The sequence below is a fragment of the Armigeres subalbatus genome, chromosome 3 (genome assembly GCF_024139115.2).
Source record: "Armigeres subalbatus isolate Guangzhou_Male chromosome 3, GZ_Asu_2, whole genome shotgun sequence".
NCBI classification, from domain to species: Eukaryota; Metazoa; Arthropoda; class Insecta; order Diptera; family Culicidae; genus Armigeres; species Armigeres subalbatus.
This window is the reverse complement of record NC_085141.1, coordinates 17,808,625-17,836,507: the sequence shown is the minus strand read 5'-3', so window position 1 is coordinate 17,836,507 and position 27,883 is coordinate 17,808,625. Positions and strand designations below refer to the sequence as shown.

Below are 27,883 nucleotides of genomic sequence, written 5' to 3'. Positions count from 1 at the left end.
TTTTATGTACTGGGCCACTCCGGCCTTGGTCTGAGTAAATAATAATAACTGTTCGTTGTGATGGAACTGAATACTGATGCGAACTTTCAAAATACCTATCATAGTTTTTAATGAATACCTTATACACAGAATTTCATTGATTCATACTCAGGCTTATCACAAATGAAACTGTGTGAGTTAATTGATAAATGCCAAAATATAATATTCTCGTGCAACAAATACAGTCGCTATTTGAACAGAAATACAAAGTGCTTAAATCTGGCATTGAAACTTTAATAAAATCGCGTGCTGCTACAGATTAAATTAAAGACAAAGAAACCATTCAAAGAAAATCAGCAAAGGGTTGCCATCCTGTCGATAATCGGATCGTCATCACATTGAAACATCGTGCATCCCCGAACGACTAGAAATCATAAATTATTGTTTTATTTTGACACAAACAAAATAACTAATTTTCTTTCCATTGGTGTTTCAGCAGCTCTCTCCGTTTCTATCTAAGTGTTGCATAGCTAAGTTGTTTAATGCAGATTATTGTGTTAAAAGCTGGTCGCTGTGTATTCCAAACTGCTCGTATTGGAATCGCATCGCATCTATAAATCGGTTTTATTTCAGCGGTTCTCTCAGTTCTTTGTTCTCCATCTCAGCCCTCTTACGGTCTCATTCAGTACTTTATTAAGTATAAATAGTTATAAATTACTTATCAGAACTTATTTGGTGTCTCTTGCTTAAACTCTACCTAACTTCTCGTTTATTCACATTTACTAATTCACTCACACTCACTCGCATCATCCATTCTAATTGTCTACACTAACAGTCGTTTCGCTCCTACTGCTTCCGGTCGAATCGGTTTGATCGGTGCTGTCTCCGCCGTATGTAGTGGCCGTTTCGTCGCTTTCAGCCGAAGGCTCGTTGGTGCTGACGGCGGGCACTGTCGTCGCACTCATTGGGATCGTTGTTTCCTCGTCCGTATGACTGATTTCGTTCGACTGGAGTGTTTTGTCGTGCAGGTCCTCCGGTTTGGCCGTCTGGTTGGCGATCGCCCGTGCGTGGTTGATTATTGACATGGTCAGCTCGTTGAAGGTCGGGACAGAGGATCCAGTCGGGCCGATGCTGGCATCGCTGGCTTCGAAGAGGAGGATGTTGGTGGAGTTTGTCTGGACCGGTTTGATTTCAGCCTTGACCATTTCGTAGTTATTTTCCTTGGAGTTCGACTGCTGGGAAGTTAGTGGCTCGGCTACCAAGACTTCGTTTTCTTCCGTAGCGGTGTCGCGTTTGGATTTTTCATTGATGATGTTCCTGAGGCTTATGGGGGCGATAGGAGTTTCTACAGTTTGACTTATTTCGGTGTCTGTTGGTGGGCGATTGTCGGCTAGCCGACTGCTGTCGAATGCTGATGAGGTGACTCCAGAGACAGGTTTGATAGTGGAGGTGGATGTAGTAGTGGCCGTGCTTGTGCGCACTCGATGAACTTTAGCAATGGGGTGTTGAGAAGCAGATGGCGTTCCAGGAGTGGTGGCGCGGCGGTGAGTATAGCGGGAGCGACCACGGGACGCCCGGAGCCGGTTCATTTGGTTTTCGAGACTTGAGCGTGCGGTTGCGATGGACGTCGGAGGGAGGGATTTGTTGGCAGGTATGGGATCGGCGGTCGCGTGCTCTGAAGAGGACGACATTTGTTCGATGCTGGCCGAAGAGGATGTGGAGCTGGAGGAGGGCTCAACGCTTGTGTTTCCTTTGTTCCGGGGACGTTTGGGGATCCATTTGAGGACAGGTTTTTCTGTGGGCCCTGAACTGGCCGAAATCGTTGATGTTGAACTAGGGAATGGTTTGTAGACGGTTTTAATAACCAAACGGGGTCGCATGGTTGTAATTATGTCGTCGGATTTTTCATTTTTGTTTTTGAAGAACGGTTGAAACTGGGTAAATGTTTTCTGGGTTGTGGCCGTAGTTGATCCACTTGGAGTTGTGGATACTGGGGTTGGGGTTGTGCTAGCGGTTGTTGAGGATGCTGGAGTAGTCAGTGAAGTTGGGAATGGGGTCGTTGAACTTGAATATGGTTGTGTCACGTAGTTCTTGGGTTTTTGAACTTTTTGATTCTGTTTAGCTGTCCCGTAGAAGGTGTTGAACTCTTTTTCTGGAGGTGGCAGCTGGACATTCATTTGAGATTCTGGGCGGCGTGTGGCATAATCGGGTGCTTCGCTGAACTTTAACGGTTTATGGCTCGTAACTGTTACTTGATGATGATTTCCTTGGGGTTTTCGTTTGCCTCCCGATTTCTTCGGAATTTTCTTCACGTGAGCTAGTTCCACTACTCTGGATGGAACAAAATCGAAACTATCATGATGAGCCAAATAGTGGTAACTCTTTAAAGTGGATGAAATCGGAGTCTCAATTTGAGGAGGTCCAATCGTTGGAGAAGGATTTCCTTTGTTAAATGATGAATTTGTAGTGAATTTTGGAGTAAAATTAGGTCCTGATGTATGAGTGAAGGCTCCCGATGGAGAAACTGGTGAGCTGGGGGTTGTGTTGTAGATGGGAGTTGTCCCAATGCTCTTATGATACAGAGGGTCCGGCTCCGAGTAGAGTTTTCCACTTTCGCTCACTGTGCCTTTCTCGTCAAGGAAATTGCTGTAGAATCCCCCATGATGCGATGGAGTGTGACCTATAGACGGAGTAAAGTTTTGATCTGCGACTGTTGCGATAGGAACTACCGTGGTAGCCTTTGGAGTGACTGCATTCTCTAATCCGAATGATTGGAATTTCGGTGCAGAGGAATCAACGGGAGAGCTGCCGGCTGTTTCCGGTTCCAGTTTGTGGGTCGGTACAGTTGGCGTACTGGATACGGGACGAAAACTAGAGGCGGTAAACCTTTCACGTTGACCGGCGGGTGAAGATTGAATTGTCGGAAGGGATGTGTAACGGTAGTTAGGTACAGTGGGGCTAGCATAAGGGCTGGTTGAGGGCTGTGGCGTGTATTTGAAGCTTGTGTATTTCAGCGTGGTGGGAATGCTGTTCGGGTGGTAAGGATAGTGGTGGCTTTGGTTGGGATGTTTGGTTGTGCTATAATCCGGATGATTTTGTGGTGCCATGAAAGGATTGACTGGGTAGAATTGAACCGGAGCCGGTTGCATTATGCGAATTGGAATAGCGTTCATTCCGCCTTGTTGAGGTGCGTAGACCTGACCTTGGGAAGGCACTAGCTGGAAATGTACTGGGAAAGCTACAGGACCTTGCGGTGCGGCAACTTGGATCATATGGCTAGGTGCTATTGGAATATGGTTCAACATTACTTGTCCCTGCGGGTTAAAGACTGGGATTGACTGGACAAGGTTTTGCGGGAGAGGCTGGAGAGGAGGTGGATTATTGTTGGGTGGTTGACTGAGAATAAGAGGCTGTGGCTGTTGAGGTTGCATTGATTGCTGTTGCATCGCTTGTTGGTGATGATGATAGTGATGAATATGGGTTGGCTGCATTGGTATCATTGGTTGTGGATATCTGATGGGTTGAGGAATCAGTTGCGGTTGTTGAATTGGAATATTGTTATCTGCACTGGGTTTTAAGTCATAATTATCAATTGCTCCCCGGAAATCTACCAACTTGGCGAAATCCTGCTGTATGTTGCTTGAAGCAGTTTGAACTTCCTTGATAAGTGGTGGCATCGGAGGAGCTGTCGGAGCCAATGGAGCTATTGAGGGACGTTGAAAGTGGATGTGATGATAGTATTTGGGTACTGATTGGCTAGAAGTAGTGAATGAATCCGGAAATTTGATTCTATTGTAGGAGGATCCAAATCGATATGCGTGTTGGGGGGCTTGGGCTTTGATAGTGGTTTCCCCTCCCGATAAGAGAGATTGAAGCAAATACTCTCCCAAGGTAATAGTCGCTTGAGTTGGTCGGAAATATCTGTTAGTCGTGAAAGATGAGTGGGGCTGAGGGAAATGGGGATCGAACACAACCCTTTCTATGAATTGATCGTTCTTCTTCAGCATGGGAATCGCATTTGGCGACACCATTCCGAAATATCTTGGGTAATCTTCGTCACGTACAATAAAGCTCCGGTTTACAACTGCATTTTCATCCAACTTCAAATCACGGACTGGTGTGACAGTGAACTTCAATTCAAATCGATGTCCTCGCTGCTCATCCCGATGACGAATCCGTTCCACTTTCCAGTAGGCACTCACGTTATGTCCACTGTCTGCTGGTTTGTTGGCGTCGTCCTGTACGAACAAATAAGATTCGTCATTTTCCTGTTCCAGCCTGCCATGGGCAAGTTCCACAATATCTCCAAATCGTGGCACGCTTAAGTCTACGGAACCAATGTAGGGCGCCCCGTATATGGCCTTTTGCTGCCGCGCAATATATAATGGCTGGTTGGTGGTCGTGCCATCAGCTGATTTGGCGCTGTGAAGGCGAAAAATAAGTAATTATTAATGAAATGAAGTAAAAACCGAACCCTTTTCTAAAGCTGATGGCACAGTGCTGATTCAACAAGAAGATGGGGCGTGCTAGGGATTGAGTATTGTTCCAGACCATTGCCTTTCATGGTTTGAAGTTCTAATTATAATATTATACAACTCGGTTTTCATACCACTTTCGATCGCAGCGGGAAAAGTTATATCATTTCGTTCTGCTGAATGATCATCTGGTTTCGTTTTCTGTTTTGCAATGTTTGTTTTCGTCGGATTCATAAGATGGCAATGGTCATCATCATCATTTACATACCGGTTTCTTTCTTGAAACAACTGGATTTTCATGCATATCAAGATCGTTAATTGAACTTTATTTTGATGAACAGAAATGGTAAATTTGACCAACTCACCTCGTTTTGTTATCATTCAGCGCCAAGAAGACGGTTTCCTTCAGCACCTCCTCCCAGGGAACGGCGGTACTGGTGGCGACGGAGAGCCCGGTTCCCTGCTGCGCAGGAGCGACATTGTCCAAACCCCCCGAACCGGGCGGCAGCTCGTGGGGTCGATAGTACAAAATCTTGCCCGGATAGGTTTTGAGCTGGTGTGGCGTCAGAATGATATCACGGTTGCTGTAGTACTGGCAGTGGCTGCCGGTAACGGAAATCTGAAAAATCCGAAGAATTAGGGAAATGCAAATTTAGGTGCAGTAATTTTTTCAAGCTAATGCCGATTACCCTTGGCGATAGCCTGATCACATCCCATTCACAGCACTCGTTTTATTCAAGTTGCGCGTTTAAACGCAAACGCAAGCTTAGTTCTAGCTGAGTGCATTTCGGGAGTAACATTTTAGCATGTTTTTGATGCGAGTCACAACAGCCGACAGACAAACCACAGAAGTCAAACTGATGCATAGTTAGTTTAGTTGTGCGCCTCCAAGTCGTGCACCGTGCAGTGTCAGGGGCACCGGCATTGCCGATTCATATCTCCTTTCTGAAGCCATTCACAGACGGTTGGTTCTCACGAAATCGTTGACTGATGGCTCATGCCGACTGCTTATAATTTGTGGGTGGCGGAACGGAAACTAGAAATGCTGTACTTGACACCGTTCAAGCAGACAGTTTTTCATGCCTGCTAATGGTCAGCTGGTTGGACCAAATAGTGAGTGTTGAATTGGTGAACTTCAAAATTTTGGTAATTAATTATCTTAATTTATTGAATCAATTGCGAGATGCAGTGTCGTCTCTATGAACTTGTACGCTTCGTGTTTTTTTGTAAGTGCATGTTCCATAGAAATAATAAATAGAAGTGCACGGAAGTCGATTCGCGAAGCTAATCAATCTCAAAACTTCGGCATTGTTTAGAAAAATCTAAATTGTTACCTTCGCGTGTCTGATGTTTTGTGACTGGCCCTGGTTGCAATAAGTTGTTATTAGAATGGTTCTGGTATTATTTTGGTTAAGAATTAACCGTCCTCATGGGCCTGAAGAAATACTAAGAACCTCACATCTAATAAAAACAACATTCCAACCAACAGCTCATAAATGTGTTGATTTTATTCTCAATTTGTTATATTTTGATCTTTGAATTGGGTAATTTGGAATACTCCGTGGTACCGTTTCCAATTTATAATTTTTTTTCTAATATGTAGTGCAAACATGTTCTTTTTTTGCAAACGCTTTTTGTATGGTGTTATTTTGGATACTTTCGTCCATATATAGCGAAAGCGCGGACACTGTTGTCCTCCAGACATTAGTTAGAGAAGATCTCGAACGTCTGTTCATCAGAAGATGCGATTCAAACAGCGTCAGTCCGGTACCCAGCGGCTGATCAACGGAATTCTGTATCGCGTCAGCCCCACTAGAGCGATTTAGCTAACGCGACCTCCGTAAAGGTGGCTTACTGAAACCTTTCAAGTGCCACAAAAAAAAAGAATTAAAAGAGATCGTAATTTTTGGCAGCTGGCACAGCCACGAAATAAGGACTATACTTGTATACTCGGAACCTGAAATGCCTGGACCCTGAATGAACCTGAACGAGTGAGCTTTTTGAGGCTCGTGAGGTTGAAGTGTACGCGGTCACTATTCAAGAAGTTCGATGGCCTATGTCCGGAGAACGTGAATGCCGAGCCATGGATCCCAGGACCAGCACTGTATAGCTATTATAGCGGCGGTGAAAAATCAAAACATGGAGTTGGTTCTATAGTGACAAGCAGAGGACACTCAGGTCGACGAGAGCCCATTTTCCGTCCCATAATCGGTAGGGAGAGCCTTCACTCTGCTACCAATGACAACGGCTTACGGCCAATAAATCTCAATAGTACCAGAGGGATGGCCATCAGTAGCACTCAATTTTCACGCAAAAGCATCCAGAGGCACACATGGAGATGAGCGGCATTTCTCGGATGTTTGCGATGTGCGGACATTCAGAGATTTGAACATTGAGCCTGAATTCGAGTTGTCAACTGTATTGAACGTACCGTAAGCCGCTCGATGAACGGATGCAATAAAGGGTAGCGCCAACATCAACGATCTATGGGAGTCAATACATTGATAGTAGAAGTGATAGGCACTGGTTGATTATCAGAGATGGACAGATAAAAAGAATTACCAGAAGTCGGATGTCTGTGTCGTGTTTCGGATTCAATAGAGATCGGCACAAGGATGCAAAGCTGTAAAACGATTCCACTTCAGGAAGAAAAACAGTATGAAGAACAAGTGATTACTGAAGTGCTGACAAGAGAATGGAGCAGAAGTTTTATTATTAATTACTTTATTTTTGTGATTTTTTATAAAATGGAGCCGAAGGATTCGTGAATGTTTTATGAGACTGTCAATGGCGCTCTGTGGTCGGATATCATGAAATCATGGCATTAATAAATAACTCCTTAAGGTTGCCTCATAGAAGTTTGGTGCCTTCCACAAAGTTATTGCATGATAAGCAGGCCTTCATATGGTGATAAAAAATAGTTCGGAACTCTCCCGCTAGGGCGGCACTTCAGCCAACTTTTTATATGAGCATGACAGGATGATGGTGTCTTCTGCAAAGTTTAAGAATTTAGTATTACAGTGAACTCTCCCTTACTCGATATTGAAGGGGCCATCGAGTTAGGGAGGTATCGAGATAGGGAACACATTTATATTTGGTCGAATACCGTTTAACCGAACAGTTAAAATTTGTTTCCTTATTAAGTGAAGTGAGAAGAGAGATGTTCGAAGTGAATGTTGAACAGCGAGAACTGAGAAGTGAGAAATGAGATATTTTAAATGAGTACAGAGTAGTGAGTAGTGAGTAGTGAGTACTGAAAAATGGAAGTGAGTGTTGAGCAGTGAGATGTGTGCAGTAGAAAGTGTGTGAGTAGTAGAAAGTGTGAAATGAGAAGTGAGAAGAAAGTGGGGAGAAGTGAGTTGTGATAGTTGCGAAGTGAGAAGAAGTATGTGAGTAGTGAGAAAAAGAGAAACAAGGAATGAGAAGGAGAGAGGATAATTATGAGGTGAGAAGCGAGATGTTAAGTAGTGAGAAGTGAGAGGAGAGATATAACACAGTAGAAGAAAGTGAAAAAAAAGAAAGAAGGAAAAAGGAAGAATACTTATCGTTTTTCATTTCTTGTTCCTCGGTCCTCACTTCTAACTTCTGATTACTCCCTTCTCATAACTGACTTCTCACTTTTAACTTCTCACTACTTACTTCTTACTTCTCTCTTCGCACATTTGGCTTCTAATTTCCCTTTTCCCACTCACTTCTCCTTAGCCGTGCGGTAAGACGCGCGGCTACAAAGCAAGACCATGCTGAGGGTGGCTGGGTTCGATTCCCGGTGCCAGTCTAGACAATTTTCGGATTGGAAATTGTCTCGACTTCTCTGGGCATAAAAGTATCATCGTGTTAGCCTCATGATATACGAATGCAAAAATGGTAACCTGGCTTAGAAATCTCGCAGTTAATAACTGTGGAAGTGCTGAATGAACACTAAGCTGCGAGGCGGCTCTGTCCCAGGGTGGGGATGTAATGCCAATGAGAAGAAGAAGAACACTCACTTCTCACTTTTCACTTGGCACTTTGCACTTCTCACTATTAATTTCTCACCTCTTACTTCCCACATCTCATTATTCACTTCTTACTTCTCACTTATAACTTCTTATATCTCACTTCTGACTTCTCATTTCTCATTCATCACTTTTCACTTCTCACTCGCTTCGATCTTCGTACTCTAAACTTCTCACTTCTCCCCTCTCATTTCTCACTTCCCACTACTCACCACTCACTTTTTACTTCTCATTTCTCACTTTACTTTTCACACTTTGAATTTCTCACTTCTCACTTTTAACTTTTCATTTCTCACTATCAGTTTCTCACTTCTCACGCGCGCATCTCACTTTTCACTTCGCACATCTTACTTCTGACTTCGCACATATAACTTCTCATTTCTCACTTTTCACTTCTCACATATAACTTCTTATATCTCACTTCTGGCTTCTCATTTCTCACTTATCACATTTCACTTCTACCTTCTAACTTTTCACTTCTAACTTCTAACTTTTCACTTCTCACTTCTCCCTTCATACTTTTCACTTCTCATAACACTCTTCGCACTCCGAATTTCTCACTTTTTACTTGAATCTTCTCACTTCTCATTTCTCGCTTCTCACTTCTTACTTGAATCTTCTCACTTCTCATTTCTCACTTCTCACTTCCCATCTCTCAGATTTAATTTCTCATTTCTAACTTTTCCTCTCTCACTTCTCATATCTTATGTCTCATATCTCACGTCTCATATCTCATTTCTCATATCTCATTTCTCACTTCTCGCTTATCACTTTTCACTTCCAACTATGTCGTGCATGTACTTTTTCTGACAACATCGAGTTAGCGAGGTGAAAATGCTTTGGAAAATTACTTCGACTTAGAGAATATTGAGTAAGAGAGATATCGACTTACGGAGGCCGCGCAATATGCTAGATTCAAGGGACTTTGAATTTCATCGAGTTAGAGAAAATATCGAGTTACAGAATATCGAGTTAGGGAGAATTCACTGTATGAGCAACTCTTGCGAAGGCACCATTTTTGAAAAGTCTTTTGATTCTGTCTTTTTGTAAAAAATGTGCTTTTATTCCCAAAATTTGATTATGCTTAGCTTAATTTTGTATCTATGTACAATATTTATTTTCGCATAATCTTTCTGTATTCCGGAGAGTAATATATGGTAGAGTCAGACCCGATTTAACCGACAAACAACCTAAAAAATGTCTTAGGAAAGATCCATTGATTACGTAACGCAAAAATTGGCCATTTTCAACCATCCCACCTCCCTCCCATGTCACACTTTTTATATGAAGCATCTGAAAATGTTGTATGGGTCGTCACACTTCAGGCAACCCCCTTCCCTCCTCAAAGCGTATCGTAATATATGGATGCTCTTTAATTGTTGTATTTTTTTTAAATATACAGAAAAATCGGTTTATTTTCCCACTTCCTCCATATCCCACCGAGAATTTATCTTGGATAGAATCTTTTTTTCTTCATTGGCATTACATCCCCCACTGGGACATTGCCGCCTCGCAGCTTAGTGTTCACTAAGCACTTCCACAGTTCTTAACTGCGAGGTTTCTAAGCCAAGTTACCATTTTTGCATTCGTATATCATGAGGCTAACACGATGATACTTTTATGCCCAGGGTAGTCGAGCCAATTTCCAATCCGAAAATTGCCTAGACCGGCACCGGGAATCGAACCCAGCCACCCTCAGCATGGTCTTGCTTTGTAGCCGCGCGTCTTACCGCACGGCTAAGGAGGGCCTCATAGAATCTTTGGGTTTCAAATTTAGTTGCAAAACTTGCCGTAACTCTCAAATGACCTTCTTACATTTGCTTAACTGAATAATATTGCGCTCAATTTAACATACGCTACTAATTCCTTGGATTGCAAACTATCATTTATAGTGCCATGCAATTTTTAAGTAAACATCTCAATATTTATTTAACGTTGGCATACGAACTGTTTATGCTGAACCTAATATATAAAGACAACATGTTTTGTACATTAATCATCAAAGAACGTAATTATCTTGTTTCACGAGAGCCCGTTTTCAACGATTTAGTGCTTGAAGACGAAAATAGAATATCGCCTAATATACTGACACCAGATGGTATTTCTGACGAATCTGACCAAATACACATTTTATATTTTTTATGATTCGAATACTCCTTGAATTAGAATGAATGATTTACGTTTTTATATGAACTACTCAGAGTTTGCTGAGAATATGCATAAAATAAAAACTTCTTGTTTCGAAATCCGTCCAGAGTGTACGAACTTCAAGTGAACTAAAATTGTAGTGCCTACACTCAAAAAACAAATCTGACAATTATTGTATAAAATCTTGGCATATGCCATTCTGTAAGATTTTTATACAGATATTGAATTTAAATTTAACAAATCTGTAAGGTTCAATCCAAGTTAATTACCTATGTTAGGGTTATTAAGGGTACTGAGGGTCGCGGGTTCGAGTCCCAACGAAGGGAAAGTGGTTACCTCCAATACATTTTTCAAATCAAATATCTTCCACATAATGTACATATTCACATCTGAGTTTTCAGAACATTAACAATTGTACTAAAATCTACAGAAATTGTATAATTTGATTGGGTGTGTTTAGTGATTTCTCAACTATATTCCAGACCAATATATTTTAAAATAATACTGCAAAATAACTAAAAAAAGGTTAAACGTGGTCCAGAAAGTTCATGTGTTCATTATAATATGGATTTTACTTTGATTGAATAAGTGACTGGTTTCTGCAAACACATGCGGTACTCAATGAATTTTAGGGCACTGTGAAAGATTTACAGCATGTTTCTGCAACCGAATTCGGGTCCGTCACATTATTTATAATTCAAAGATAAAATTTAGAGATAAAATCTAAGTGTGAACAGTAGGGAGTAGGAAAATAAATCGATTTTTCCTCATATTTTTTAATATTTTACAATAATTAAGGCTCCAAGTTATTTATCGGAGACCCATAGTGTTACATACCAATCGACTCAGCTCGGCGAACTGAGCAAATTTCGTCCGTGTGTGTATATGTGTGTGCGTGTGTGCACAAAATAGAAAAAAATTGTAACCAACTTTTTAAATAGTAATCCTTAATCAATTTTGCAACAAGTTTTATTTGAAAGGTGGTAAAGCCTTGTAGATCTCTATTGAATTTGATCGGCAATTGCGTTAAAAAGTTATTTAGAAAATGGTGTACCGAATCAAAAAGGTTGGTGTCTTGGCTAAATGTGAGAAAGGCAGTATCACTACTAAGGTGATTAATTTGGATTTTTAAAAAAGGGTATAAGATACACACTGAAGAGCGCTAATTACCGAGGAATAACCTTTCTTATTATGTTCCGTATTCAGTTCAACATATTGAGACCGCTTGAAGAGCCCTTTGCCGGCGAATATTAGTGAGATTTTCGTTCAGGCCGATCAACGATGCATCAAATGTTTACCATAAGACCTGAGATAAATCCTTGACAAATTCCGAGAGTAGAACTTGATTCCAAAGCAGCGTACGATTCAGTTAAACGATATGAATTATGGAAAACTTTGCCAGAAAATGAGTTTCCTGCAAAACTAAATCGTTTTTTGGATCTTTGCCTTGTGAATGGCTTTGATGCTGCTCCCTTCATTTTAACTGCACCCGTACCATTAGTAAATTTCGTTCCACATCATTCCCCGCTAGTTAACGCGGTCAAGAATTATGACTCTCTTGAAGCCTCCATAGCTACAACGGAAGGCAGACCATTGTAGTATAGAAGCTTTGTTGTCTAATTTGGATTTGGAGCATATTCTGGATCCAGACGACGTCAATCTCGCTGCACAAACTTTCTCGCACGTCTTGGCTTATGCTTTAAATAGGCATGTCTCGAAGAAGATCACTCGCGTTGGCTCCCGTGTTCCTTGGAAGCCAAATGATTTACGTACGCTGAAAAGAACGAAGAAGGCCGCCCTTAAAAAATTCACCAAATATCGTGCACTCCCGCTCAAACGACACTATGTCAGCCTGAACTACGAATACAAACGCTTAAGTAAGAGCTCTTACCACCGATACGAACAGGGAATTCAACCGTCTAAGACGTGTTTAGTACTCTCCATTTAATTCCACCAATAAGGCCGATACAAATATTAAATTTATTTTATGTCCGACAGCTCTTGGAAAACACGAGGGGGGGGGATAAAAAATAACAAGGAACCGAAAAAAAACCAAAATGGGAATAATTGCATGACAATTTTTTTTATTTTAATGGATGATAGCAAAGAATGTTTAGAGAAAGCAAAGAATATGAATATTTGAATTTATTTATTCAGTAATGAACTTAGCACAAACTTTATATAATTTTAAAAAAATACTGGAACTTATTTCCGTAGAAATTTTAATTTTTTTTTTTTGGGAAAGATTTTGCTGATGGACTCTAAACTGTTGAATCCATAACACCAATTTTTTAAGTACGGCTAGAACTATAAGCTTTTGTTCAAGTTAAGGATGAAGCTCAAATTGGTTGTACTGGGGCAATAGTCAGGTGTACTTTTGAAATCAGAGATGTGTTGTCTGAACATGGATTTTTTATGAAGGTTCGGAATTGCAGACTTCCCGGACTATACTGAATAGATAGGTGAAGTTTGAAGTAGAATCGGTGAAGAACGTCATAACAGCTCGTCATATCATTCGTCATAACGTTCCTAAAATCATTGAAATGCCACGCTACTTGTTAGCGGCATATATACGGCCTCGGATCAACCAGTACAGAGGATGCAATGGACGTTGAACTTTCGCATGCAAGAAATATGCGTGGATCAGCTGCGGGGGTTTCTGTACAGTTGTAAGGAGGCCATTTCGGCTCATGCACGGCGATTGCTGCATGGGCGCTTCTCAATCCTTACACGATCTGAGATGTCTTATCAGGTGTCTGGTTGCAGATTTTGGCTTATCTTACTCCAAGATGCGATACACTGAAAACAACTTTGCTTTTTGAGAGTTACAGCTCCAATTGTTTTATGAAAAATGAAAGATTCTTCCAAACAAGTTCTAAAATAAATCTCTATTACTTAGCTAATCAAAGTTACACAATCCATAGGCTATTGGATTGATTTCTTTCTCAGCACCCCTTTCTCGGCACTAGGATTGATTTCTTTCTCAGCACCCAGTACATGTGGCATTCATTAAGTGGGATTCAATTCTCACACAACAACTCTTGTATTCTGAGCAGGATCTCCATCCTTGGCTTGAGCCCAAGTATAATTCCCATCGACTTTGTTTATTTCTCTGTTAGGGTTTTGCCGCCAGACGATTCTGGGTCTGCCTCTGCTGCGAGGTCCTGCTGATGGCAAATTTTGTCTCTGCTCTTACGTTGTTTGTGACCGGCCTACACCCATTCACACTGTGGAGTTGCCGTTGATATTGGATCGTCGATGGGGCTCAGTATTCGGGATCCAGTTGTGAGCCCACCAGGCCCATGCTGTAAAACATAGACATCGGGTGATGAATACTTGCAAATCTATGTGATCTCTGCCAATACGCACCAAGTCTCACTGGTGTATAACATCACAGATTTCATGTTTGAGTTGAGTATTCGAGGTTTGGTGCATTGCCTGGACAGATTGGATCTCCATGTTCTATGTTGATCTTGGTCCGCCGTCCGACGTTGGCTGGCTTTGGTTTCGACCTTCTCCACTGTTTGCCCGGCTACCGTGGAGTTGGAGTTTGTTGAGTGGGAGCATACGACCAGGTCATTCAGTTTACTCTACTTGGTAGAGCGCTGTGGCGTTAGTAGATCAGTATCATCATCTTCGATTGCTCTATGGAGGTAGACTGCTAGAGAGGTCCATGATTTCGTCGACTACGATGGGAAATAGCAACAGAGGTATAATAAATGCACCCTTGTCTCACTCTTGTACTCACTCACGATTCCGTGGTCAATTAGTACCAAATGGAGGGACTCTTGAAATTAAATGGCCTGCTCCAGCATGAAGCAAAGCGTGACAGAATGGTTCCTATATCTGAATTAGGAGAGGTTGTCAAAACATGAAGAAGAAGTTGTCGAGCCAACGTTTCAGCTGATCAGCTAGATCGATGAGTGACTGACATGTCGTGTCTTTATCTATCATCCACGGATTTGTCCTTGCTCCATTCAGGCATCGTGAAATATCGAAGAGGAAATGAATATCGCCGGTTATTGCGAGTCTCTTACCATCGTCGGCCGGGGAGTCCTCCTGCGCCCGCTTCTCATGTCTGCAGGCAGCAGCATTTGACTGATTTCCCAGACCCGCTTTTAGTTGGCAGTAGTATTTAGCTCCTCTGGAAATGGATCAGCTGAAAACGGATACGATGCCTTCTTGAATCCGTAATAAATGCAGCGCTGACATCGCTTTTGACTGTCATCTTCTCATTGGCGACAACGCATTGCTCGGATTCAGCGGTGTCTGGAGAGGTTCTGGCGACGAATCAAAATAGACCGTCCAGAAGATCCAGCTGTGAAGATATCGTTTGTTGAGGATCTTAGAACTCGGGTAGTGGATGTTCTGGAAGGTGGCCGCGTAGAAGATAAGTGGACAGTCAAGAATGCTTTTACCGAAATCGGCGAGAAAAACTTGGATGAGCTGCTCACTCAGCGAAAAGAATGGATTACATATGTAATATTGAAGCCTGTCCACGCTAAATTTCGGACTTTTAGGTACTGTCCAATTGATTTGTCGCCATTTTTATCAATTTGGGCGTGTTCAAAGCACATAAAGCAGACAGATTCAGCTGGCATGTAAATTGATCTTCTCAGTGGTTTGTGAAAAATTTCAAAAATTGTCTAATGAGATGGGTGTCTGAAACTTAACGTAGACAGGCTTTAGTACTGCGACTCCCATTTATGCTGAGTGAGCTCAAAGGGCTGACCGTTTGCTTTTTTTGCGGCGTCTCACCATCAAAGTCAGCAGGACCAGGTGGTTGAGTGTCAACGGGAACAGCCCCCCAAACTTTGCAGTAGCCGGACGATCGGAGGATTTAAATATCTTGACAGTCTGATATCAGCAGATAGCGAAATTGGGATCGACATGGAACCACGACCTGGGGATAACTTTGCGTGTTATCGAAATATTTGGAAACCATACCGGATTGATCCACTCACCAAAGTTCGAGTGTACCACTTGATCTTGAAACGTTTTGAGTATATAGGTAAAGATAACGCAGATGATGTTTAAAATTTACAATTCGGACGACCATTCAGCTGGATAGCGTGTGCCGAGCAACATAAAAGCCATCAAATACCGATAACAATATGTAGATGTTCGAGAACATTGGTGGAAATGGGTAGGCCACATATTGCAAGGGAGCTCAGACGGAATCTGTAAGGAAGAGTCCCCTTAATATGCGTGACCTGATAGGATATAGAATATTTATAGATATTGAAATATTCTTGGTAACAAATGTATGGTCTATAAACAAGGATGTTATCGATCATTTAGTAATCTGCGTTCGATCATTTAGTAGTTTGTAGTTAAAATCGCAAAAAAAAAGTTTTTTTTTCGCCCCCTCAATATTTTTGGAAAGTTGAAGGGGGGGGTTACATAAAATAAATTTAATATTTGTATCGGCCTAATTGGTGGAATTAAATGGAGAGTACTAAACTCGTCTTAGACGGTTGAATACATTCCACTAAAAAGAGCTTAAAATATATTTTCTGAGGGAATTCAATCTAAACTTCGATCACATCCAAAATCCTTTTGGAGTTACGTAAATAAACAACGCAAGGAGAAAGGATTGCCATCATCTATGGTATTGGATGAATAATCGGCCTCGACACGACAAGACATCTGTAGTCTATTCTCTACAAAGTTCGCCATCGTTTTCTCAAACGAAGAGCTCTCTGCCGATCACATATCATTGGATCGCCGAGAATGTTGCGGTCACAAATCGAACGCTAAACAGCGTGGATGTTCCTGACACGACAATTTCAAATGCCGCATCAGGACTGAAACCCTTATTCCATCCAGGCCCCGATTGTATTCTGTCTTCATTACTCAAGAAACACATCGTATCCCTACTTCCCCCGCTTCGAAGCATTTTCCAGCTTTCTCTATCTACCGGTTTGCACCCATCATGCTGGAAAGAGGCGCAAATGTTCTGACGGACAGTTGCCGTACAGTTGCGTTAGAAGACCGCTATTGACCATTTTTTTTGTGATTTTCGTGAAGCCCATATTTTGTTAATTTAACGTATGTATTGAATGAGCTAATTCCAAAATGTAGCTTGTAAATTGAATTTATGGTGTCTTGTTGAAGTTCATTCCGTAAAGTGTCTCCCGAACAAATATGTATGGGAAAATGAAATTTGGCTAAACTTTTTTAGGAAAGATTCGGAAAGATCTGGTATTATGTATTAAAATCTATTTTTTTTGTCTACTCTCCGGTGTACAGTGTGGTGAATTGCGCATAGCTGCACCAAAGCGGGAAATTGACTGGTGCAATGTTAGAATGAGGACGCTATCTTTGTTCTAGATCCTAGGGCCTGGGCTTGCGGAAGCCCTTGGATAACATAAAGTATGTCGGATAACCATTTTAACTTCATAATGAATTCAACGTTTCAAAATTACTCTGTGGTGAAGTTTTGAACGCAATCTCAGGTTTTGTCCGGGATTTGTATAAGGGCCCGCCACTGTGCGTTGATTTCAACGATGTGAATTCTGTTGTCGAAAGTCCACGGTGCTCTTATGTAGACGATCCCAAAATTTATCAGAAGATCCTTTCATACACAGATTGCGTACAGCTGCAACGCTAACTCGACGCGCGCCGTCGCCAATTGGCGTCCATTGAAATGGATGGTGATCAAACCGGGAAAGTGTTCTGCTATTACTTTTTCTCAAAAGAAAGAGACGATTATGATCGACTATGAATTGCTATGTGTGAATCATGTTAAGGATCTCGGGTCGTTGATAAGGCTGCAAGGGCGCTGACAGTTGTATTTCGAATCGCGAAAGCATTCTGCGATATACATATATTGCTTGAAATCGTTATATTACTCTTTAGTGCGCTCCACTCTTGAGTACTGCACAGCCGTTTGGAGCCCACGCTACAACAACGGTTTGGAACGACTGGAATCTGTTCAGCGTCGTTTCCTTCGATTCGCTCTTCAGAGGTTGCCCTGGAGTGACCCTTTCCGGTTACCAAGCTACGAGAGCTGCTGTTGCTTGATCAACCTCGACGCTTTGCGAGTTAAAAGGGACGTCACCAGAGCATCGACCATCGCTGATGTCCTACAAGGCAGGGTTGATTCTTCTTGAGCTTATTAACCTGAACGCCCGTCCGAGAGCTCTACGTAACAATGTCATGTTGAGGCCAAGACACCATCGTACGAATTACGGTCCGGAAGGAGCTTTAGGCGGTTTGCAGCGGTTATTTAATCGAGTTTTCCCAGTGTTCGATTTCCATTTGTCCCAAAAAAAGAAATTTTGAATAAGTAGAGTTGGTAAACACCAGTAATACCCTCTCCCTCAAAAGTCCTCATTTATCCCCTGTCCCTCAAATGTTTATGTACAAAGTTTACGAACAGCCTCTTATAGAACTTTTCGTTACTTTTAAAAGACGACTTTTCTCGAAGTTTCACCAACATTTGAAGAACCGTCTAAGACGAATTAAGTACTGTCCATTTAATTCCACCAGTTAATTTTCGTTATCTTTGCAGATACGTATTTCGACCACAACTGTGTGGTCGTCTTCAGTGTCTTGTACTTGACTCGACTTGAAGAAAACAATCGCAACTTACACTATTTATACTACGCTAGGTACCTAATCTAATCTTATTTGCCTACTTTATTTACCTATACAGTAAATTACTTTATTGTTTAGGTAGAAACTTGAAGAGCCAAGAGCTGCCATTTCCCTGATCCTTATTCAACAGCGCTGTTTGTACCTGTCGGTGGATTTCCAAACTCTCAGCTACATCGAGTTTCCATGGGGAAGAGACATTTCTTAAGATTTTAATATTTGATGTCGTAATTGGGTGATTTTCCTTATACACATGCTCTGCTACCTTAGATCTAAATTCGTAATGTAATCCCTTATCGTTTTCTCTTTTCGCCTTACTCACTTCCGCCATATGTTCCTTGAACCTTATATCTAATGATCTTTTTGTTTGGCCTACATAGATTTTTTCACATTGGGAACAACTTATCTTATAAACGCCTGCCTTATTCAACATTTCTACTTTATCCTTCGTTGAACCCAATAGAGACTTGAGTTGGTTGCTTCTACTGGAGAATACTAGATCGATGCCGAATTTCCTTAGTCGAGGGCGTAGCTGGTTGGTGATGTGTTTATCATATGGGACCGAAACTCTTTTCAGCGGCTCCTCTATCGGTGTCAGCGTTGTATGTCCATTTCGTCGTAGGGTCCTTTCCTTCTTGTTGATGATCGCTCGTATAGTCCTCTCCTGGTATCCGTTGATCTTCGCTGTTTCCAAGATGTATTGTAGTTCCTTCGTTTTTCCTTCTTCGCTCAGGGGTATCGTCTGCATCCTGTGAATCATGTGATGAAATGCTGCCATTTTATGTTGGTACGAATGGTTCGATGTATATGGGATGACTCTCATGGTGTTCGTGGGCTTCCTGTAGATTTCGAGGCTCAATGTTGTATTTGCTTCCCTGATGACTAGTAGATCCAAGAAAGGTAGTTTACCTTCTTTTTCCTCTTCGAAGGTAAATTTGATGTCCTTATGCACGTTGTTTATCGCTTCCAAAATCCTTGGTAGATCCTTTCGGTTGATGATGCTGAAAATGTCGTCGACGTATCTCCACCACTTCTAGGGTAGTATTCCTTGTTCTTGTAGGTTGTTCTCCAGATTCGCCATGAACAGTTCGCACAAAAACGGTGATAGCGGATTTCCCATCGGTGCTCCTTTCGTCTGTTTGTAGTAGTTGCCACGAAATGTGAAGTAGTTCTCCGTCATGCATAGCCTTGCCAGATTTAGGTACATCTTCACCTTTCCTCGCCATGTTGTTTCCGTCCTTTGTGTTAGCAGCCAATCCTCTAGAAGATTCAGAGCATCTTTCACTGGAACGCTAGGGAACAATGCCGCTACGTCGAATGATACCATTATGTCCTCTTCTTCGATGTGTCCTGATTCCAACAGCTTCTGGGCGAACTCCTGGGTATTGATGACTGACCTGCTGGGGAATGGTTTCGGCATACTTTGGAACTCCTTTACCAACCATTTGGCTATGTTTTGGGTAGGGGAACCCACTGATGAAACTATCTCTCGCATCTCCTTGCCGGGTTTATGGATTTTTGGTAGTCCTTTAATCCTAGGTAGAACCGGGTTTACTGTCTTTACTCGGGCTTCTCCGATGATCGCCTTACACTCCTTTATTGTTTTGTCCGTGAGTCGTATTAATCCTGGTAGCGGATCCACTCTCAAATGTCTATAAGGTCCTCCGTTGATTTTCGTCGTCATCTGTTCGTCGTAGTCCTCTTTATCCATTACCACTACTGCGTTTCCCTTATCGGCTTTTACGTAGTATACTGGTTTTTCCTTAAGCTCCTTTAGAATCCTCCTTTCGTCATGGTTCGTTGTCCCGTGCCGTCCTTCTTTGATGGCGTCTGCCACAATGTTCCTCGCTGTATTTTGATCCTGTTGCTCGATGTTTCGGGAAATCGCTGTCTCCATGTCCACGATGATCTGTTCCACGTCTGATTTCTGTGTGATCGCATACCCCAGTCCCTTGTTGAGGTGAGCTAGTTGTTCCTCCGTAAACTGCTGTGTCGAACGGTTCACGACGAATCCTTCGATGATCTGTACGGTGGGTTTGTCAGTACGGATTTCCTCTGCTGATTTCACTCGCAATTTGTTCAGTTTTTTCCAGTGCAGTCTCCGCTTTCGGTCTGATTCACATTCTTCTGCCCTCTTTACCTTCTTCAAAAACAGGTCGAATGATTGCGGGTTATCCTTAGCTAACTTCAAATGCATATTGTAGCACTCCAAAGTCACTCGTTCTAATTTAGCGTAATGCCTCTTTATCGATGTCTTCATGAACTCGGACTCTGCTTTCTTATTAATACTTTTTGGTACATGAGATCCCATCTTAATCTTATGGCTGACGGGTCATCAACAAGAAGGAAAGGACCCTACGACGAAATGGACATACAACGCTGACACCGATAGAGGAGCCGCTGAAAAGAGTTTCGGTCCCATATGATAAACACATCACCAACCAGCTACGCCCTCGACTAAGGAAATTCGGCATCGATCTAGTATTCTCCAGTAGAAGCAACCAACTCAAGTCTCTATTGGGTTCAACGAAGGATAAAGTAGAAATGTTGAATAAGGCAGGCGTTTATAAGATAAGTTGTTCCCAATGTGAAAAAATCTATGTAGGCCAAACAAAAAGATCATTAGATATAAGGTTCAAGGAACATATGGCGGAAGTGAGTAAGGCGAAAAGAGAAAACGATAAGGGATTACATTACGAATTTAGATCTAAGGTAGCAGAGCATGTGTATAAGGAAAATCACCCAATTACGGCATCAAATATTAAAATCTTAAGAAATGTCTCTTCCCAATGGAAACTCGATGTAGCTGAGAGTTTGGAAATCCACCGACAGGTACAAACAGCGCTGTTGAATAAGGATCAGGGAAATGGCAGCTCTTGGCTCTTCAAGTTTCTACCTAAACAATAAAGTAATTTACTGTATAGGTAAATAAAGTAGGCAAATAAGATTAGATTAGGTACCTAGCGTAGTATAAATAGTGTAAGTTGCGATTGTTTTCTTCAAGTCGAGTCAAGTACAAGACACTGAAGACGACCACACAGTTGTGGTCGAAATACGTATCTGCAAAGATAACGAAAATTAACTGGTGGAATTAAATGGACAGTATAGAAAGCTTAATATATTTTTCTGAACATTTGAAGTATTTCAGATTTGTGTGTGTGTGTGATACTATCTTTATCTTAACCCTCATAACCTGAAGGTACTATTCATGCTTCCATATAATCACAAAAATAAAATAACTTCTGCATTTCTCAATCGATTGTAACAACAATCAAAACAAACAAACAAAATATTTCGTATTGGTCATTTGGGTCCGGAGATATTTCGGGGTGTAATGGATTAGATTTGTTGGCACCCGGGGAACATTTGATTTGCACTTCTATATTAGGGCTAATAATTTCATTTCTCAGTGAATTTTTAAGTAAACTTTTACGTCACGTCAAACTGCATGGTTATGCAAAACAACATCAATGGAGCTCATTTTGGAGATTTTGGACGAGTCCGACATGTCCCGGAACCTTCCGGAATAGTGCCCCGCCCTTCTCCAGGGGGAAATGACCATTTTGATCATTTATGAAACCTGACTTGCGACATCCCATACTTCATGTTTTTGTAAAACAAGATTGATGGAGCTCATCTTGGGGAATGTTTTAATAGGTTTGGAGATATTCCAGAATCTTCCGAAATGGTGTCTCCTAGGGAAAATGGCTATGATTTTATGTCACCATTTCGGAAGATTCCGGGACATGTCCAACTTGTCCAAAATCTCCCAAAATGGGCTCTATTGATCTTATTTAGCAATATCATGAAGTTTGGCATGTTGCAAGCGAGGGTTTATAAACTGATGTCTGTTTCTTTCTGTTTTCGAGATGCTGCAAAATTAAAATCAGCTGTCAAAAGCACAATTCTTGACCGGTTATTTCTCAAAGACTTGCCTTCTCTCCAGTTTTTTTAAAAATATTTTCAATTGCTTCCTTAGTTAGTCCAATAGTTTGGTCCTTAGTCCAATAGTTTGGTTCCAGAGTTATTCCAGATTTCACTAGAGTTACTTGCTCTAGGAAAATTTGCCACTTCGTGAATTGATTCTAAACAGGTCGTGTGGTGTGACAACTCAAATTTCATGGTTTTGCACAATAAATATGGGAAGGGAGTGGTTACAATACCACTTCGTATCCTCCCGGTCATATTGACTATGATCCGGAGCGCCTATGAGATCGACAATTCAAGAGTTGGGTGTAAACGAGTAATTAAACGGCTTCAACTTCATGACCTTGCAAAAAAAAAGATAAAAAATTGAGTGTTTATGCTTTCCTACTGACCCGGATCAAGAGTGCTTATAAACATTTCCTTTGGACCCATCTTCTGAACAAGTCGTGTGACCGCTCAAACTTCGTTATCGTTGCACAATAAAGATAAAAAATGTCTACGGTTTCAAGGCCACTCGGGATCTATTCGGCCATATTGATTAGGATCTGGAGGGCCAATGGAGGGGACATTTCTTAAGTGTAATAGATCAAACTTGATGTTTTGACAATGGTTGATGATTATTTTTTGACAATGATTAATGATTACGATTAACGATTTAATTAATTTTTGACAATGATTAACGATTATGATTAATGAATTAAAAGTTGGAAGTATGAATAACAATTTCCAATCGTGATTAAAAATTGACACAATATGTGTCTGATCAATTATTAACGATCGATATGATTAATGATTATGAATAAGGTACACTGGGGGAAGTGGAAAAGGAAAAATCGATAGTGGATGTTTGAATTAGTGTAAAACCAGTTTAAATGATTTAAATGCGTTCAATCAAAATGGACTATCAAAAACAGTCAGTTTTGCAGCAACTGTGCGGTAATTCATACCCATTTGGTCGCTTGAAATTTATGGAAATAGATTTTAAAATTAGGAGTTGTTTTTCCACTTACCCTAGTGGGATGGGGTAAGTGGAAAACCCATGTTACCTTGACCTTCAATAGTGATGAGTAGTTACATATAACTAAAATCAATACGATAATTGCTCTGAGTATCTTTTGTGGAATAATTTCATTACCTTAACGGAATAGATCCTCAAGGAATTCTCGTAATAGCTAGGGAAGGGCTGGTTTTGCCTTCTCGAACACTTAGTGTACGTAAAGTCTATATGTTCGCCCCAAAGATGAACTTTTTAAAGGAAAAATGGGACTTACAGGGTTATAAACTAATCAACTTGGTTTAACGAATTGAGATGATGTCTGTATGTGCGTATTTGTATGTATGTGTGTGCGCAAAGCACGTACAAAATTATCAGCTATTCTTAAGCACTTGTCCTTAACTAATTTGTTCGCAAAAAAATTGCATTCAACGGCGAAACTTGTTATGAATAAAAATTAATGTGAATTATACAATATGTTTACCTATAAGTGCTATTTTTAACTTTCGTATAAATTTTTTTCATATGTAAAACATGTGAAAGGCATCAATACCGATAGGTGGATTTATCAGGCATTTTCTCATTTATATGAGTCCAATCACCACTGGAATCACAATGATAACAAAGAAGGAACATATTAAGATTCACAGCTATCGAAATAAACCCTGGAGGGAGAAAAAAAATTACGTAATTAGAACATTATCCACTTCCCCCGCAGCGTTTGATACCTGGGGTAAGTGTAAAATCTTTGAATTGAATTTGCTTTGTTAGTACAAACTACTACCAATTGTATGGGATTAGTTTAATTGTATTAGAATGGTCACCTGTGATATAAATTCACTTGAAAAAGAACAATTGGTGCAAATAAGAATTGATTTTATGAATGCAAAAATGCAAATGCAAAAAATGCAAAATTACAGTTCAAGCGTTAACCGTGTTAGTGTATGTATTATACAAATTTCAACATAGTATTAGTGTGAGCATCAAAGTATATTATTGCATAATGTTATGATGTGGTAAAAACTGTAAAGTATGTACAATTCCAATTTTTCGAGTCGATTTTTACACTTACCCCTTTTTTCCACTTCCCCAGTGTACCTTACTCAAATTGAATGATTTGCATAGTGATCAATAATCAAGTAAACTTTCTCTAAGGGTTATTAGGAGATACATATAAAAGTTATGTGGTTATGATTAAAGGTTAATGAATAAAACCGTTGCAATAAACGCAATGTAAACGCAGTGATTAAAAATGTATTGTAAATTGCAATGACTCAAAACAATTATGAATATTCTTGGTGATAAGTGATTAAATGTAAAATTCTAAAATTAACAATTAGTGAATAATGATTGAATCATACTTATTGTATGATTATGATTAATGAATAATGATCAAGTAACCCATTATTTATTAATGCTTTTAGTCAAACCTGTCCGTGTATAAATAACTGATTTAAGGTACATGTTTTGTGAATATTTGGTGAATGAAAGATTATAAGACTAAGAAACGTCTGTTTTCAGTAAGATGATATTTATTCTAAGAGTAATTAAATACCGTCGTCTGGGGTGACAATGGGTCAAATGGGGGTGAGAATGGGTCACTGTTTCAACTACTTAGAATGCTTGTAGAATAGATTGAATGCATCTGAGGGCAAGAAAACTAAAATATAAGAGACCTTTTTGAACGATTTTGCTCAACGACCTCCAGACTGCCGGTGAGAGCGATGACCTATTCTCACCCCACAGACCCATTGTCACCCCCGATGGCGGTAAGCATTTCGTTATTAATATTTAATAATAATGCGAATTAAATATTTTCAACCAAACGCTCTTTCGACACATATTCCATGATTCATTCCGCTGCAATTTTCGACTAAATGTCCCTTAAATTTAATACTTTCTCGATAAAATGCCACCCTCGAACCATCTTAAGAACCTTCCCCGGCCCCAAAAACCTCTGCATACCAATTTTCACGCCGATCGGTTCAGTAGTTTCGGAGTCTATAAGGTTCAGACAGACAGAAATTCATTTTTATGTATATAGATGAAGTTAGAGATCCAACATATCAAATTATATGTCACTACTTGAGATATTTGTCAATCAGAGACTCAACAGTTCAGATGTCTACCCCATAAGCCCTCAGGGTTCCGACCAATATTACCGGAATGTTCTGAAGTGGAACTTTGAGTCGTAAGTCATTTGTTTAGAAATAGTTATGTTGAAATTCACATTGAAATAAATGTCGCACGTTATTAGTGAACCAAGAATTAAAATTCGACAATTCGATGTAATGTGTTTTCAACCAAATGTCATTCGGTGAATCGTCATTCGACTGTTTCTCGACCAAACAATATAGATTCACCCTAATCGGGCTTTACTCATAACTGCCGTTTTACACAATTTTTGTTCTTACTGTTTAACTGGCTAACCGAAAGTAACCAAAAAAAAAGTACTATCGAAAGAAATTAATTACAATGTGTAAAGCTATTCGACCTATTATGGAAGAGTTAAGCACCGTATGTCGAACAGGATTGATTCCTAATATTCTTTAAAAATAAACTGAACCTAATTTAAAAAAATAGTCGAATAGAATACTAATGCGGCAAATTACTGTTACTTTATTTTCATCTTTAGACACACAAACTAAGTGACCTATTATGGAGGGGTTGAGCGCCCTGTCAAAATAAAACTGATTTCAAACATTCTTCAAAAATGAGCTGATTATCTTTTATACATTGCAGGGGTCGAATAGGATGCTCGTTAACTCTAGTTTTGTAAATATTACGTCAATTGTGCTAAACTTATCTAGCTTTGTTTTTATCACAATAATACGCAGTTGCCTATCGTTGCGATATTTTTTGAAGGTCAGTCCTATTGTTGCGGTATTGCCTGTATTTCTTATGGAGAGCGATACCACAACAATAGGACCTTAGCACTACCGCAATAATAGACTCAAAGGACACAAGTTTTTAATTAGAAATGTTGATTTTCTATCATTTTGAACGGATTTGATTGATTCGAAGAGTTTCAACGAATCCATAATTGTTTTTGATGCTATAGTGTCCAGGATGAACTATTTAAACACTACCGCAACATTAGGATATAACACAACGATAGGACGTTTTACCATATACCTCAATAAGAGAATTTGCTTTTCGTTTTTTGCTGTATTTTCCAGCCCTCAGTCCTAATGTAGCGATATTGCATGTACTTCATATGGAAGGTTATATTGCAACAATAGGACGTTGGCTTCACTTTAAGTTCACTCCCCACGGAGTCCATATTTCAAAGTGCTCGCGTTTTCGTGGGCACACCACTCGTTACGCAGAACTGTCATTTTTATTATTTCACGCATGCACGCAGTAAAGGTAAATCAACAAAAATAAGTTTTCTAAATAACGTAACATTTTATGACCAAAAAATATTTTTTAAAGAAACAAAATTTTGATTTCTTTATGTAAAATTCTTCTTTTATAATTGCAATTTTTACTTAAATCCTAAAGCGATAATATATTTTTGTTTCTTTAAAAATTCTTCTTGTCTATGGAAATTTTGCATTATTTAGGGAAATTTTATATTTGTTTTTTTTTGCTTCTACCCTACTCTATTTACCCTACTTATTTTTTTATGGGCAATTTCCTAATTGTATATGGAAAGTTGCTAATTCGTTATGAAGACTTTATTTTGCTGCCCCCTAAAATGAAAAGAATTGAGGGGGTCAAATGCAAAGAATTGTAAGTGACAAAAACTTAGTTGGGTGCAAAGTTTTTCAATATTTTTTCGTTTCATACAAATTTTATGAAGGTTCAAAAATAACTAATTTTCTGCGAATTTTCACATTTATTATAAACATTGTACAAACTATATCAGCATATTGCCGCAAAGCTTTAGAACCAAAGATTTTTTAGCTATATTCAATTCAATTTCGACAAAAATGTTACTCACACCTCTCTGTTTTATTTCTCTTACGCTGGGTAAATGTATCCTGATAAATGAAATGCATAGAATGATTTATTTATCAATTTATTTCAGAAGCATGAACGAACAATGATACATTTCAAGTAGTGATATAATTTGTAACTTTCGAACACGTTCTTTTGCCTTTTCATGCTCTACAATCAATGTAGCATGAGTTTCCCACTCGGTGCTCACAGTTATTCACGTCGACCCTCATAGATGCAATGATGGTCAGCTTACCATGAAAAGAATTAAACAAATGTTCATTGTATATCCGATGTAATCCATGACGATTCGTGATTGGCTGCTGACAGTGCTGGGACTCGTGCTGTCCTTCCCTTGCCTGCTGCTGCTCAGGCAGCTTTTTCTCTTTGATGAGCGGGTCTTCCTTGGACTTGATGGACAGCTTGGATGTGCAAATAAAATCCAGTAAATCACAAAACATTTAAATATTTCTTTTCGCTAGTTTTTCACCTCCTCGTTAAAACTAGAATTACTTGTAATTCACTTTCGATTATCCTTGCGCACCATTTTTAATTATATGCACCATCCAATCCACACAATTTTCCCATTTATTTTCACTGTTATCCTTGATTAATTCACACTTATCGGTTCTTAAACCACCGTGCGCACCCTTTTGTTCACTTTTCGTTATGCATCGTGACTACACTGTTCAGGCTTCCTCCTGATAGAGGTTTCCAAAGTTCTAATGTTTGCTAAATTGTTTTTTCCTTGCAAGCTTCACGAGAGATCTCCGCGTTTGCAAACCGTTTCGAGCGAGCGTTTTTCATCAACTGAAAACAATAGC

At 40.1% G+C, this 27,883-nt stretch overlaps 2 protein-coding genes across 2 annotated transcripts in view; one reads left to right on the top strand and one right to left on the bottom strand.

The window, feature by feature from the left end:
* The window catches only part of LOC134225301 (nuclear cap-binding protein subunit 1), a 110,431-nt gene that overhangs the window by 31,981 nt on the left and 50,567 nt on the right, over positions 1–27,883 (top strand). The gene's annotated exons all lie outside the window — the stretch shown is intronic.
* LOC134225300 (mucin-2-like) lies at positions 405–27,883 on the bottom strand. Its single transcript, XM_062705256.1, has 3 exons — positions 27,316–27,883; positions 4,820–5,073; positions 405–4,401 (listed from the first exon to the last, which is right to left on the bottom strand). Exons 1-3 carry the CDS (start codon positions 27,361–27,363, stop codon positions 795–797), a joined length of 3,909 nt encoding a protein of 1,302 aa, XP_062561240.1. The 5' UTR covers positions 27,364–27,883; the 3' UTR covers positions 405–794.